General features: G+C 46.9%; 1 protein-coding gene across 1 annotated transcript in view; it reads right to left on the bottom strand.

Moving 5' to 3' along the window:
• Positions 1-15,459, bottom strand: part of MBTPS1 (membrane-bound transcription factor peptidase, site 1) — a 53,508-nt gene that overhangs the window by 19,372 nt on the left and 18,677 nt on the right. Inside the window, exons 4-11 of the mRNA XM_004690339.2 lie at positions 14,647-14,850; positions 12,957-13,067; positions 12,479-12,588; positions 11,216-11,332; positions 10,751-10,818; positions 7,210-7,312; positions 5,528-5,679; positions 2,993-3,154 (exon numbers count right to left, since the gene is read on the bottom strand). Of these exons, the coding sequence (XP_004690396.1) occupies positions 2,993-3,154; positions 5,528-5,679; positions 7,210-7,312; positions 10,751-10,818; positions 11,216-11,332; positions 12,479-12,588; positions 12,957-13,067; positions 14,647-14,850 (1,027 nt within the window). The remainder of the gene's footprint in view (positions 1-2,992; positions 3,155-5,527; positions 5,680-7,209; positions 7,313-10,750; positions 10,819-11,215; positions 11,333-12,478; positions 12,589-12,956; positions 13,068-14,646; positions 14,851-15,459) is intronic.

Below are 15,459 nucleotides of genomic sequence, written 5' to 3'. Positions count from 1 at the left end.
CTTTAAAAAAAAAAAAAAAAAAAAAGATTTTTAATGGACTTTAAAAAAACACAGCCCTTAAGCAAAATGTTCAACTTCACCATGTGAGCAGAGAAAGCAAACAGAAACAAAGCCAGGGCACCACTTCTCCCCGACCAGGCAGACAGAAGTACAGGCGCTGCTGGACAAGCAGCTGGTGAGGATTTTGGGGTGGCAAACCCCTCCTACTCCACAGGTGGGTGCAAGTGGGCACACTTCTTGAGGGCACACCTAACAAAGCTACCTGCATACTTAGCTATGATCCAGCTACCCAACTTCCAGGAACTTCTCCTGAAGACAACCTCCAACAAAACATGCATCTCAGGTGATCCACTAGAAAGTTTCTAATTACAAAACACTAGAAATAAGTGTAAGTATACAGGTATATGTCCATACTTAGTTAAGCGGGCAAATAAGCCATAGTACATCCACACTAATGTGTTTGTACAAGAGAGACAGAAGGTCTGTGACATGACATAGGGATTTCTGGAATACTGTTAAGTAAAAAAAGCAAAGTACACAGATTATTCATAATAGTGGTATTCTGCATGTAACAAAGGAAGTATAAGAAAATATGCATGCAATAGAGAAATACAAGAAAGATAAACCAAAAACAAATATGACTGTCCCCCATGGGGAAGTGGGACAAATGGGGAGTCTTGAGAAGGGAAGAGCAAGATGGGGAAATGGCCTTTCTCAGGCGACACTGACTTCCCAGGAAAGGGAAGGTGTCACACACGCAACACTTACCGTGTTCCCCCAGAATAGGGAAAATCCAAAAAGAAGTATCAATACTAATAAAGGAACCCAAATAAATTGTATTAAAAATGAATAATAAAACCATACTGATGGTGGCAAGAATGAACCCAGTAGCTCTGGAGAAGAGTATGGCTACCTTTTGTAAAGATAACGACAGAACTACACATACTGCCCTCTGGTTAGTGAATTTATTTCTGTATACACTGGAACTAAGCAAGTAAGTAAATCTGTTGTGGATAAAAAGAGTCAGCTCCTCAACAAAGAAAGATTAGAAGGAGAGTTGTGGTGTTGGGTGGAACTGGGAGGTAGCAAAGACAGGAATACTAGCATAGACACAGATGGACAGATGTAGAAATAGGTACAAGTACATGCATAAAAATATTTCCCAGCTCATCAGCTGACATGGCCTAAAGACATCTGAGGACAGCTGTCAGGAGCATACCAAGTGCCCAGGTCTCGGTTTCTAAATTCCACACTGATGAAAAGAGCAGGACTGCCTGGACAAAGAGCCGATGCCAAGACTGGGCAAGGCCATGCTGTGCTGTCAGAAAGGGGGAAAGGACTCAAAAGTAATGGAGACAGCTAGAAGGCGCTCCCAACAGCCACATGTGGGACAATCTGACCAAGAAAACAAACTGAGATATGGCCAGGCTACAAGCTAAACCATGAAGCACGCAGTAACAGCCAATGCCCACATGGACACACACCTGAGGGAGGACGTGAGAGGAGGGACGGCTCACCTCACAGTGCAGCTCTCATTAGTAAGTGAAAAGGAACACAAGACACAAAACTGCCACGGGACCGCCATTCCTGCAGTCAGAGCCATCGCTGAAGACCACACCCAGCGTGCAAGCAGCTGAGAAACAAGACAGTCTCCAGGAGCGTCCCCACCAGATGTGGCCGTCACATGGGGGTGAACACACCCTACGTGCTAACACTGGTGCCGGGGGCCGGGTGCTCGGATCTGCTGCTGCTGCTGCTGCAGGAGCACAAGTGAGCCTGTGTCTGCTTCAAGGCCACACGCCCCGGCTGCTCCTAGCTAGAATGAGCACAGAGGGGCAGCAGGGCCAGCCCACCCCTGTGGGGTGTGGCTCCTTGACAGGCAGGCTGGGCTCACAGACTCTGAGGCCTGCACAGCAATCTAAGGCTCTTCCTCCCCAGGCCTGTTTCCGGAGATGTCACAACGCCATGGCCAACTTAAGATGCTTCCAGCTTCTTCCAGCCTCTTCCCCTCCCAACAGCAGGTCTCCTGGACAGCGAATCCCATCTCGGTGCCTGCTTCTTGGAGGGCCCACACTGACACATCGCTCAGCCATAGGATACAGGCAAACACCAGAGCACTAGAAGAGGAGAACCAAGGACTGGGCCTGCCTGTAGACAACCAAGGAGAGATGCTGGGTGGGATCCAGTCCAGGAAAAGGACACAAGTGGGCAAACTGGTGAAATTTGAGCACAGTCTGCAGAAATGTTAATGGTCATGTATCATTGTGAATACCAGATCCTGGCGCTTGAAGGACTGGCTACATAAGATGCTAATATCAGGAAAAGCTGGTACAGGATTTATGGGTTCTCAGCTCCAGTTTAAAAACAGTGCTAGGAATCTAAAATTATTACAAAGTAAAAATTTATTTTTTAATTCTTATCAAAATACATAGCCTCAAACTAATTAGGAGAAAGCATCAGACAAATTCACATGGGGAGTGCCTAAAAAGTAAGTAGCCAGAACTCCCCAAGGAGTCAGTCATGAAAGACAAGCCAGGTGAGCTGTCAAGGCTGAAGGAGACCCTAATGACAGAACTTGGGGCCTGGATGCTGGGTCCCACAAGGAATCGGTCAATGTACATGAAGCCTTCAGAAGAGACACAGTGCAGGGCATGCTCCGCTGCTAGTTTTACTGGAATTGTGATCACCTAAGACACTGGCATTAGGGGAAGCTGAGCAGAAGATATATGAGATGGTATGGCAACAATTTTTGCAAACTTCTGTAAACCTGTGAGTATTTCAAAATGAAATTTTAAAAAATAAAAGTGGGGAAATCATTCTTTTAAACTCCCTGAATTAAAAACAGCAGAACATCAGGAGGTGAGAAAATGGTATGTTCTGGCAATCAGTGATCAGCTCCTAGGTTTGAGGCTAATGTTTGGTGCAGAGGGGAAAGTTCCCCCAGAATGCAGGGAAGAAGGAAAAGGCCTATTCAAAAGGAAAGCACACCCACCTGGCCTGGGGCTTGTAGCTATTGAGGATCTGGTATGCTCTGAGCAGGTCCAGCTTGCCGTGGCCTTGCTCAAACATATTGACACCAGGAAGCCTCCGGGCAGATGCGATCAGGGCCTGCTTCATACTGGCTGGATTCACCAGTTCCCGTTTCTGGACCGTGCTGAGGGAAAAATCACACACTTGTTCATTTTCTCTAAGTAAAAAAGTGAACACCAGCTGTTCCTAACATGTAGATGAGCACACATGTGAGCCCAGTCCCGTTCTGTTATCTAAAGGGAGCTTCTAGGGTGAAGCCATGCCAGGCAAGTGTGAGAGGGTACAGCTCACACTTGAGCTCCACACTCTTCAGCCTCGCCTCCACATGGCTTGTGTGAACAGTCACTTTCAGGTTAGTGTCTGTTTCCATGAAATACATCAGAAAACAGTTATTTTCCCAATAAGTCAACTAAATCAACCACAGAGGTGGGAGGTGGCAAGAACAAAGAGAAGGTGCTAGCTCCTCTGGGGAAGGGAAGACAGCTGACACAATGTAGGCAACACTTGGAACATCACAGCTAGAGAAGGAAAGGAGAATGCATCCTGGAAAAAGGCCTCACAGGAGGCCTTTTTGACAAGCAGTCAAGCCAGGAGTTTTCTGTCTTAGCGGCTGAGCTGACGCGCCACCTGGGTGGAAAAAGCCTTACGGGCATTGTAGACCTGAGGCCAGCACCAGATGCCTCTGGACAAGCTTTATGTGACTAAGAACTGGGTCAGGACCAGTCACAGAAAACCGCTTGCAAGAACACATGCATTTTTGTTTAACTGTATTATAACTACAAGTACATTTTAATCCCTAGGTGCAGGAATGGGGTGTAATTCAGTAAACAAAGAAAAAAAGAAAGCTTACTCTACTAAGTTCCTAAATATCCTCCTGAGGTGGTAGGTTGGTCCTGGTGCCTGGGCAGGTATTTTTCTAACAGGTATAGACTGGAAATTTGACATAAGGAGAAGTAAGAGAGGAAAAAAAGTGGGAGGGGTGTTTCAGGATAGAATAAAACCACAGACATTTATCCACAGGCCAACAACCCTCCCCTCTTCCTGAGGATAAAGGTGGAGACCAAAGGTCAGGGCCAGTCCCTCCCAGAGCCTGGGAGCTATTGTCATGCCATAAAAGCTTCCTGACCTTTCACAGAGGCAATTTGATCTGCTGCAATTAGATGATGAAAATGAAAGGTTTTCTTGAAACTGACTACCGGGAATGGGCGACACAGCCTCCTCTTCTATCCCTCATCTGACAGCAGGGCCCCCAAAAGGCACACGCACACAGCCTGCGGTCTCATTCCAGCTAACAGTCCGGAAAGGGGGACAAGGACCTCGGGAGGCTTATTTCCATGATCAACAGGAATGGACACAAAAGCCCAGCTGAGCACTCCCCATGTGCAGAACAATGGGGAGAGGCAGTAGTGGACAGCTGAGCCCCAGGCACCTTCCCTTCCTGTTTTCACTGAGTGACACAGGGCTGAGGAAAACACTCAGGGAAAGAGAACACACTTCTGATAAGTCAACTTCTCAAGAAGGGGGAGGATGGGAATGGGAGGACGAAGGCAGATAACCTCAGGTAAACTAATCCTTTATCAAGGAATACTAGGTAAAAAAATATATATATCTCTTGCCTTAGAAATGAAAACCAACATAAGTTTACCTTTTTTTGAAGAGAATTTTAAATATAAAAACACTTACTGTCCTTTCCTTTTTTTATTTTTAAAAATTTCCAAAATTTTGGTTATAACATGGTGATTCAACTAAAGCCTCACTGAGAGAAAAAAACAAAGTTATTGGGGAGGGGAGGGTAAGTGATAGCTTCAAAGATGTTTCTTTTCTGACTCTGAGAATGAGGCAACATGGCCCATCAACGTGGCCCATCAATATACATCAATACGTGTAGACCAGGTTCATTATCTGCAAAATTAAGGGTGGGAGCCAAGGAGCTAAGAAAATAAATAAATCACGCAGAGGAACTTGTCTCACACAGTAGTGGCGACTTCAGTCCTACTGCCTGGCCCTACAGACCTGTAACTAAAAGAACACACTAAGGAACAGAGGACATGGCAAGGAAACAGTTGACCCTTTGTTCCCTGTCTGGTACTTGAATATATGTTATTCCACAACACAACACAACACAACACAACACATTAAAACAAAATGACACAGGGAATATGGGGGACCTGTATACCTTCCCCTCAATTTTATGAACCTAAAACTGCCCTAAAAAAAAAGTAAAGTCAAAATAAAATGAAACCATAAAACCAGACTTTAAACATAAAAATAGTTAATAGGTTACTGTTTTTGTTCAGGCTTTATGGTCTAGAGCACAGTACATTCACATGTACCTCGTGAACTTTCACAGGAACCCTGATGAGAGCAGACTCATAAGTCAGTGGGCGGATGAAACACAGCAGTTACGTGGTGAGTTCCTATCTCTCACAACTGAGTGGTGACCAGCAAAGCTCAACTCCCGAGCTGCTGGGAAACCTTTCTGCTGAGCGAGACTCACCTGACCAGCAAGGTGACAGCACCTGCCACCACCGGAGAAGCCACACTGGTCCCTGAAAGGGCACGGCACCCCCCTTTCACACCAGAGCCCCTCACTCCAGCACCATACGTGACAATGTCAGGTTTCACGCGGCCGTAACCTCCAGGTAGTTCCTACAAACAAAAGCAATTTGGGCTCCACCACATTACACACTGGCACACAGCTACCAAGTGGTTATGAGCGGGTGAACCAAATCAGAAACACAGGTTAAGCACAGCCGCACTGAGGCGCTAGTTTTAGTCTGCAAATCACTGTGATAAAGTAAATAAGCTTAAATGATAACATTTAAAAAATGATTTTTGTTGTATTTCATAATAGCAATAATATCAGAAAGCAATTAAAAATATTTTTAATTTTGTTAACTTGCAAGACCAGAAACTGCAAACTGGTATCTCTATATATCCTAGAAATTAGGGGTGAAAAAATGAAGTATGTTTCCTTACAAGGAAGTATGTACACAATATGATTGGATAGTTTAAGAAACAGAAACCATTTAGAACATAAATGAAACTGCATGAGTAACTGAGCAGTCCCTTAAGCTTTTCAGAAATTGGGACAAACTCAGAACTTCAACATAGTTTTACATTCTAGAAAAAGTATACACTTAAAGTCAAAGAAATCTTTTATGACACTCAAACACAGTGGAATCTCTGGATCATATATGGAGACAGAGGAAAGGTATCTTTCAGGGTAGCTCTGTAGATTATTCAGGAAGAGTCTCAAAATACCATTAACATCAAGGGACATGGCACGTTAATTCAGTGACAGCATGTACCCTGGGAAGAAGCCTGCCAGGTCATGCTGGGAGATGCACTGTCCCCTAGCATCTGGCAGTTAAAGAAGGGGGTATAAGGGGCAAGGGCAGATATGAATGAACCCCCAAGTCTGTCTTCTCAAGAGAGGGTCCACTGACGTGTTAACTCAGTGGGATTTAATTCAAGAAGGTCTCTCAGTGTGGGAGCACCTGGTGGGGTGCCAAGAGAGGTGGCACTGCCAAGTAGTAAGGCTCTAGTGGAAGGCTGTCCCATAAGGCTGCGTCACTAGAAAAGCCGCAGGTTAAGCAGTGATACCCTCTTTTGGGGCTTCCCAAGACCTCTGTGCTTAGAGTAAGAGCACCCAACAGAAGACCTGACCCTAAAGATCTGGAGATAGCACCTATTCGGACTCTGATTCTGGTCTGATCAGTAAAGGAGGATGAACTAGCTGCACAATTAAACCCCACGTAGCTGTGTTAATTGTTGGATGATTTCAACTCTACACAGCTACATGCAATTGTTTCCAGGGTAGTGGACCCAATATTAAGCTGTTCTCACTCCTTTTCCTACTTCTTGGGGCCACAGCAAATTATCCTGCCCAGTAGCTGGGAGGACTGCCACCTTCCTAATTAGAAGCAGTGGGCATGTGAACAATGGGTTACTCAGAAATAGGTTCAAAAGAATGGGAAATACCATTTGGAAGCAGCAGCTGCCCGCCGCCCCGGTGGAGCGGCTGATGTCCTCGGGCAGGTCTCTGGTCCACATGGCCACGCCACCCGCGCAGGGGAGGGTCAGGCTCACAACCGAGTTTTCTCTGTGAGTTACACACACACGGGCTCTTACACAAGTGATTCCTTAAGCACAGGCAACAAGTAAAGAAAAGCCTACCCATGTAGTCATTCCCCTTGAAGAAAAGCGGGCGATGTTATCCTCAAAGTCAATGCCACCTACTCCGATCACATCCATCTGATCAGCAGGGTTATTCAGAGTGCTAAATCAAGGTACAAAAACACAAGGGAAGAGAAACCATGTAAGTGAGTATTTCAGCTAAGAGCAAATACCTCAGAAAGGTGTTAGGAGTGCCGGTTCCATGACCAAGTATGTGTGGCTCCGCTGGGCGCTGTCCCCACACTATCCTGTGAGGCCAGTTTACCATTACCTGCATGAGGGGCTCACATGCCCCTCACACCTGGGACATCTTTCTTCCTTCCCTTTTGTCAAGCTGGCCTAACACTCACATTTTCCTCATACCTTCCAGGCTCAAAAGAGGTCCACTTCCCGGAACATCACAAGGTTTGAGCCTGTCACAATTCACCACTGACTTACACGCGCTCACATCACTTTCGAGCTGCTGCAAGAGCATTTACCTCGTCTCTCCACCAGACTCCACCTTCTCTGAGAAGGAGCCGTACAAACACATCTGTGTGGGTCCCGGTCCGGAAGAGAACAGTTCTGCCTGATCTCTGGCAGGACGCCACTTCCTCCAGGGAAACTGGAGGAAACTGCCATCTTCAGCCCCTCGGAGGGAAGTCAGGTGCAAAGAAAAGGCACACTGTTCCTGTGGTGCCTCTAGTGCGCCAGATCTGCTGAGACGCACTAATGAGGTGGATACGACAGGATCCTACGCGTGAAGGTGAAGGTAAAGGTGAGCTGAGCGATCGGAAAGCCTGAAACAATCATTAAGAAATGGCAGTTCTCCTCTTCAACTAGTACAGCTCTAGTACTGAACCTAACTCTACCTGACAAGTCGAGAACCACAGCTGTTGCCCCGTTGCTTTAGCAACACGAGAGAAAGTTTCTACAGTACGAGCTTTTCACCGACTGCTGCATACCACGGTAAATTGGCCCCCCGCACAGCCTTCCCAGCGCCCGCCCACCAACAAGCTTGCAGGTGGCTGCTCAGGGCACTGACAAAGATGTTAAGAGGCCACATTTCTTTGAAATGAAGGAGCAGAAGCGATCACATAAGTCACTAACAAAACTTCTCACTGAAACTACCATAAAATACTGCACCGTCCCCACAGTTGAGGAGCTCTACCTCTCAATTGTGTAACGGTGTGCTTTAAACCTTGGCAAAGTAAGGGAGTGTTTCAGAGGGCTGGGCCTGAAGACAGTCATCTTTGAGGGTACAGGGGAAAAGCTGCAGCTGAGACTCCCTGGTACCACAGGTCTGAGTGGAATGTAGGGTCCAGAGGGCTCAGAGCAGGGGTGCCCATGGGGATGCCAGTGGGGATGTTCCGAGGAGCCACAGCACAACACTTGCAACTCACAAATCAACTCCAAGATGATTCGGCCTTGACCAGCCCTCGCTTTGCCCAAGCAGCAAGTATGATGAGGGGCTGCAGGTGGCTGCCAGCTCCTCATTTTCCTCCAATCCTGATAAAGAACAACTCTTTGATGAAAGGCTGTTGAGTGGGACGGTCCGCAGAAGTGCAGGATTTCAGAACAGTAACTCTTGTGCAGCACAAGGTCAGAACAACCCATGGAGAAGCCAGGACCAGAGAGGGCTGAACAAGGACTACAGAGGGTAGGCAGCAGGGAGGGTGACTGAGATGGCATCGAACACAGCCTCCGCTGAGAGGCCCAAGGAAGAGGCGGCAGGGAGACACAGAAGTGGGACAGAAAGTCGAGCAACAGTGCCAGCTACACTGGGCACAGTGGCCAGGGCCCCTATCAGGCCCACCGCCGGCTTGTGTATGGCATTCCCCGGAACTCAGGCATGCCTTCTCACATGCCAGGGAAGCTTCCACACACGGATGGCTGAGTAGTCACAGCCAGCACCAGATGGCCCAAAGCCTGAAACAAGTATCAGAAAAAGCTTGCCTTCTCAGGCTGGAATATAGAAAACTTTGAAGCAAATTGTGGAGAGTGATCTACTGCAGGTCCCTGAATATGGAGACTAAGCAGAACCTAAGGAAAGAACTATTGCCACTCTGGAGCCTCAGTCTAGGCATAAGCTTCCCCACTGTCCGATTTCATCCTGCACTAGGGGATGGGCAAGGAAACTGAATCTCAGAGGGTGCGGGTCCCACCACCCAGTACCACAGTCCCATGTATAGGTAGAGCTGGGCAGAAAGGACTGAGGTGGAGTCAAAGGTGAGAAAGCGACTGTTAGGAGATGAGGGTGGGTGATGACACCAGCCAAAGGAAAAGAGGCAGATGGAAGAATGCCTGAAGGGGTCAACACAAACAGCTGATGAGACTACTTGGGAACTGGTGTTTTTCATGGCAGAGTTATAGTCAGGTGAGTCCGCTAAGTCACAACATGCATTACGGATGACACAGCAAAATCCAGAACTTTGCACAAGGGGATGGATCAATGACTGAACAACTCATCAGCTGAAACTACATGACTGCCAACAGGCCTCATTTCTGACGATAAAAGCACGAATTTCACAAGAGTTCAGTCTAATCCTATGCTGTGGACCCTTTGTGTGGCTGTCAGCCCTCAAGACCACCAGCTTTCCCCCACAGACGCACCTAACGATGCCAGAAAGATGTAGGGAAAGAGTGCTTCTGAAGACAGGCATGCACATGGGGGAGCACGCACCTGTCTCTCCTCTCGTGTTCGGGCACTCTCCGCCCCAACACGCACACAACACACAACACACACCCCCACGGGAGGACATGCACATACTTTTCCTCTTCAACTGGACTGGGGCAACTGAGAGCAGTGCACATTTTCTTTCCTTCTTTTTTAGGGGTGATAACCTCAAACTTTGGTAAGGTACGGAAATACCTTCTTCCTGGCTATCCAATAATGGTGGTAATAAATCCCCCACAGCAAAAGTTATTCAGCACACACACACACAAATAACATGTTTTCTAGAGAATACAACTGATGCTGTAGTAGCAGGAAACTGGGGACTCCAGCCAGACCAAGGTTTACTGCCCATGATCCCATGGCTCCGTCACAGCTCACACCGCTGTAGCGCACGGCAACCCAGCACAGCCCAATCTTTGATACTTTCTGCAACACTGAGCGACTCTCTCGTCCATCCTCAAGCACCTGTGCCTGTTCTGCTCCCTGCACATCCACCTCTGTATTAGCAGCCTCGTTTTACTGCACCTGATCGTCCCTAGAAAAGCAGGTACCTCTTCATCTCAATGCCTCAGATATGGTTAAGTCTCAATGTATACTACAGAATCCATTTCTAACTGACTCACTTCCCTGATAGATTTTGAGGGGGAAAAAAAATGTTAAGCTTTCACCTTAATGTTTTAACCAAAGGGGAAGGTAGAAAATTAAACAAGACTGGCCTCAAGGTGACAACTAGTGAATGAAGGGAGTATGCCAGGAGTTCGGACGTGATTTTCTCATACGTTGAAACATTAATGCAGAGTTTTAAGTATAACCAGGTATAGCTGCAGAGATGCCAAAGTTTCAGGCTAAAAACACCTCGTATACCATCACATTGAGAACACTTACCCATAAAGAGGTCCATCGTTGCCAATAGCAGACACCATGATTACATTATTAGCTGTTAATTCCCACACCTACAAAATTAACAAGCATTTATTTATGAAAGTATACCATTTCCAAACAGTCAACATGCAATTTTCCAAAAATAACAAGTTCTAAAGAGTCCCTTTTAAAAAGGAGGGGGACCTTTCTCAAAACATAACACTAGACCATCACTGGCATGGGAGTGCCTGGTAACAAATATGTTCTAAGATGAAAAAGTCCAGAACACAGGTCCATGCAGTGCACAGAGCATGCGTGTTCAGAAGGGATATGTCATGCTCTTAGGTGAGAAAGAATTAACAAGATACCACGGGCCACTTCTAATGCAAATCCCAAGAAGTCACACAGCATGGGTGACAGCACACCAGCTAGAGTGTTAATGCTGGGTGCTGTCACCAGACACGCTGTCCTGTGCGGCCCGCAGCCCACCTTATCAACAAAGGGATGGTCCATGAAGTCTGGGCCGCCGATGCTGAGGTTCAGCACGTCGATCTTCTTCAGGATGGCGTAGTTGAAGGCATCCAAGAACCAAGACGTGTAGGAGACCTAATACATTTTAGAACAATACCTGAGGCGTTTCTATGACACTCTCGGAGTGCTACAACACAGTTTTTACTTTTAAGGGCAAAGTCCAGAGATGCTTATGAGCATGAAGTACTGTCTTAAATTTCAAAAATAAGTCCCAAGAAGAAATAATGCTCTGAAATATAAAACACCAGTCAGAAATGCAAGGGAGAGCCCCTGTGCTGCATGGGTGGCCTGTCTGTCCAAGCCCGAAATACAACTCCTCCCTTCTGACAAAACCCCACACTTCCAACAACCTCTCTTGTGAAAGGACTTACCCTAAGACACTGTTAGTTAAGTGACTTGTTTCTAAGCAGTTTAATGTATTTGTCTAATATCTTTATTCCTAAATAGAATCATCAATGGCGTCATAACAGTTATTTCATCTTTCTTATGTCCAGTCTTCTAATTTCCTTACTGAAGTTACTTCGTGTACCACCAGTTAGGTATCTTTATAAAATACAAAATTAAACTTACAGTGGAGACAGAATTAATAAAAATGGTTTTTCAAAGGGCTACAAAAATAAGACCACATTATTATTTGCTAATACATGCAAAAGAAACTCCAGGAGGAAGTTTCATAAACATTTATGGAACCATCACATGGGAGACCTGGGAAAGTAAGATGCGAATGGGCTGGAAGGGGCAAGATTAGGAGAGCTGTCACTGTATTGCCCTTAGATATTTAAGAGCTATCTATCACCTATACAAAAATTCAATATTAAAAACACATTCTACGACCCTCTTCTTTTTCTATAAAGGAACAAACTTATTGACCCACTTACCCACCATGAAATCTGGTGTTGGGACACAGAACCCAAGGAGGTGCCATCCAGCAGGGGCGGGGGTGTTAAACAAGCATGCCACTGTTCTCTCACGCAGAAAACCCAAGAGCCAAAATGTGGTGGCACAGGAGCCTCTGAAGATTAGGAAATCCCTGCGTATACAGTGCCTTGGCTCTGGGCTCAAGTCAGGCCCAGAACGGTGGTGGTGGGGAAAGAGCACAAACCACACGAAAGGGACAGTGCGGAGACAGCAGGACAGACTTGCGGTGCCTCAAGTAGCTGGGCCACCGTGTCCGTATTCACAGGCAATACCAACTGTTCCGGGAGCCCTAACAACACCCACCTGGTTATTGGTAAAAACCCTGAAAATATGAAGTTCTGCATCTGGAGCAAATCCTTGGCATTCCCTCATGCTGGCAATCACTCCTGCCACGAACGTGCCGTGGCCCAGCCCTGTGGCCCATCAGGGAAGAAGTCATAAAACACAGCTGATGATGTGCACCCAGACAACATCCCGAGCCCTCACTTCACACAGCCACATTGTCCAGTGCCTCCGCGGCCGTGCCTGGCTCCCATTCCAGGCGGAGCCGCGCTGTCCCTCCCAGGTGGGGAAGGGTGTGCTCCTCCACCAGCACCCTTTCCTCTTCCCTCTTCAGATTCCCTTCCCCCACACCCTCCGAGACGTGCCGAACAGCAAAGGCACCGCCTGGGCTTGTTTGAGTGGCTGCTGCACAGGACTGTTCAGTCACCACATGACAAAACACAGCGTGAAATCAGTACAAAACGCACCCCAGGTCTCTCCCTGCTACACTGTTACCTACCGTCGTCCAGTGTCCGTTCATTGGTCCAGTTGGTTCTCTCCTTCACATTTTTGAAGTGGGGGTGCTTCTCACTCAGCCCAGTGTCAAAAACAGCAACTCTTACATTAGCACCTTATTCCAAAAAGAAAGAAGCACAAACATATCTGAAGAAATCACCCTTTTGGAATTCTGCTGCCCTAAGTCCCTCTCTGGGACCCAGCGAGGCACACATCATGCAGAGCTAAGCCTGCACAGTGCACTGGTAGGCCAGATGCCCCAGGTGCCCTGGCTAACGGACATGAGTGTCACAGCGGAAAAGCCATCCTCAGTGCTGAACGACTGGGAAGATAAACAAGAAACCTGTCTGGACACTTAGCATCCACTAATGCTCAAGGGCAAAACCATCACCCCACCTCTCACCCTTCTGGAACTTTATTCCAGGTCTCAAGTCCTCACCTCAGGGTGAGGATCACCTCAAGGATCCAACAGGTAGAAACATCCAGAAAGTGACACCCAGAGACGTGGGGAGCTACTCCCACTCAGGATAAGGACAGTGACTCAGTGCTGTCCACTAAGAACAAACCCCACAGACGGGCGCCAACCACACAGAGACAATCGTCCCATCTCAGGGAAACCATTCTAATATGCGCTTTTTTGCAGTGAAATCTGTTTTCGATGCCAGGAAAAAGGGATGGTGCACCAATGTGAACTACTGACAGTTCATGAAATCTTCAAAAACACCTAGGAAAAATACAGGTTACTTGGACTATCAAGCAGCTAACAAATGTATGAAGGCAATGCCTTTGCATGCGAGAGCTGTGTACACATACACTGTGCCACATAATTACAGAGTAAGAATCAGTATGTACTGTTTACTTTTTAAAAACACAAAGATGGGGTGGGGGGGATAGTTTTTTGATGATTAGAGAATTTGTTTAATGAGGGAGTTCTTCACCCTAAAAAGATAAGCAGGTGACGATCAGAACATAATATCTATCAGGTATCTTAGACATTCTAGAGGCCGAGGAAACCAGAGAAGGGTCTCCAACTCCAGAATGATCAGCAGACACAATGAAACAAACTGGGGTGTGCTGGAGCCAAGGAAAACAGGCAGAACCCTGCACATATGTGAGCTAATCAGGAGTTTTCTGACAGGATGAATTAGCAAAGTAAAGAACCTTATGGGGTGTTCTTTTCTCTAATGAGATCTGATCCTTAACACCACTTCCTTTTCTGAAACAAACGACCAATCCCACAACAATCAGTTACTTAGGCCCTCGCCACACAGCCCTCATCCCCGCCCCTCGCCCCACCACACCCACCATCTGCTAGCAATTCACTTTCATGTTATCACCCAAACCAAGGGAACCATCTTTGAATCTGATCTCTTTTCCCTGAGAAACAGGACCTCAGCTGGTCTACCAGGCAGCTCTGGCTGTGAGCAAGGTGTGCATCATACATGTGTGTCAACAGATGAGAGAAGCACCACCAACTACCCCTGCTAACCACAGAAATGGTCAAGGAAAAACAAAGTGGTTATTAAACAATAAAAACCACCAGACACTGGCACACCACGAGTCAAAGATGAGAGGCAGTGGACTCCTGCGCAGCTTAGTGGAGTGAGGTCAGCTGTTGAGCTTGCACACTCGACAATCAGGAGGATGGTCTCCGGGACAACCAGCTCAGGCTGCTTCCTGGGTCCTGGGCATACCTGTGTACCCCATCTGCCAGAGCACATCTGCCTGCAGCGTCTGGGCAACCTGGCGCGGGATGGCTCTCAACAGCCGTCTGCTTGAGTGTCTTCCTGTGGCATGCCAGAACCCAGAGCCCAGGGAGAGACTGGCTCTTCGCAGGGGGCGGGACGACTGCCACTTCTGGCTCCATCGTGTTTCGTTACAGGGCAAGACAGGGTCAGCTGGAGACAAGGAAGAGAAGGTCAGAAGAAGGAAAACAGTGACTCTGTGGCCGTATCTGAGATAAACCATGCTTCCCAAGGAGCAATGACGACCCTGCAGCCCTGTCTGAAGGGGACCCTCTCCCTCTGCCAGAAAGAGCTGCTCAATGCGGTTATATTTACAGCATATTATTCAGCCAACTTCTTATTACCAAATAGTTCCTTACCTAGAATTTTCTCACTGATGTACACGAGAGAAGAACTTACAATTTTCATGATACCAGAACTGGAGAATGTAAAATTTTTTACCAGCAATTTGTTCTCACTAAACCAGAGGGGGTCAGGGAGATGAAACAATGGTCACTGAGGAAAAAGCCATGTTGCCCATGACACCAATCTCTGGGTTCTGTCATCCACAGAACCTTTTCTCAGCTGTATTTTGCTGAATGTCCTCAACATGTATCTACTAGAATTGCACCTTTCCCAAAGCAAAGAAACTACAGAAGAGACAGGGAAATGTCTGAGGGTGAAAACTATAGTATAGCTTTGATTTTGTTAGTACCCAGCTATACAATGTAATCAAAACTTGCCCAACTATGCACTAAAAAGCATAAAGCTTTTTTTTTTTTT

This window comes from Condylura cristata, unplaced genomic scaffold, assembly GCF_000260355.1.
Source record: "Condylura cristata isolate star-nosed mole 26May11 unplaced genomic scaffold, ConCri1.0 scaffold00028, whole genome shotgun sequence".
Taxonomy (NCBI): Eukaryota; Metazoa; Chordata; class Mammalia; order Eulipotyphla; family Talpidae; genus Condylura; species Condylura cristata.
Note: the sequence above shows the minus strand (reverse complement) of the source record. Positions and strands in the feature narration are given on the sequence as shown.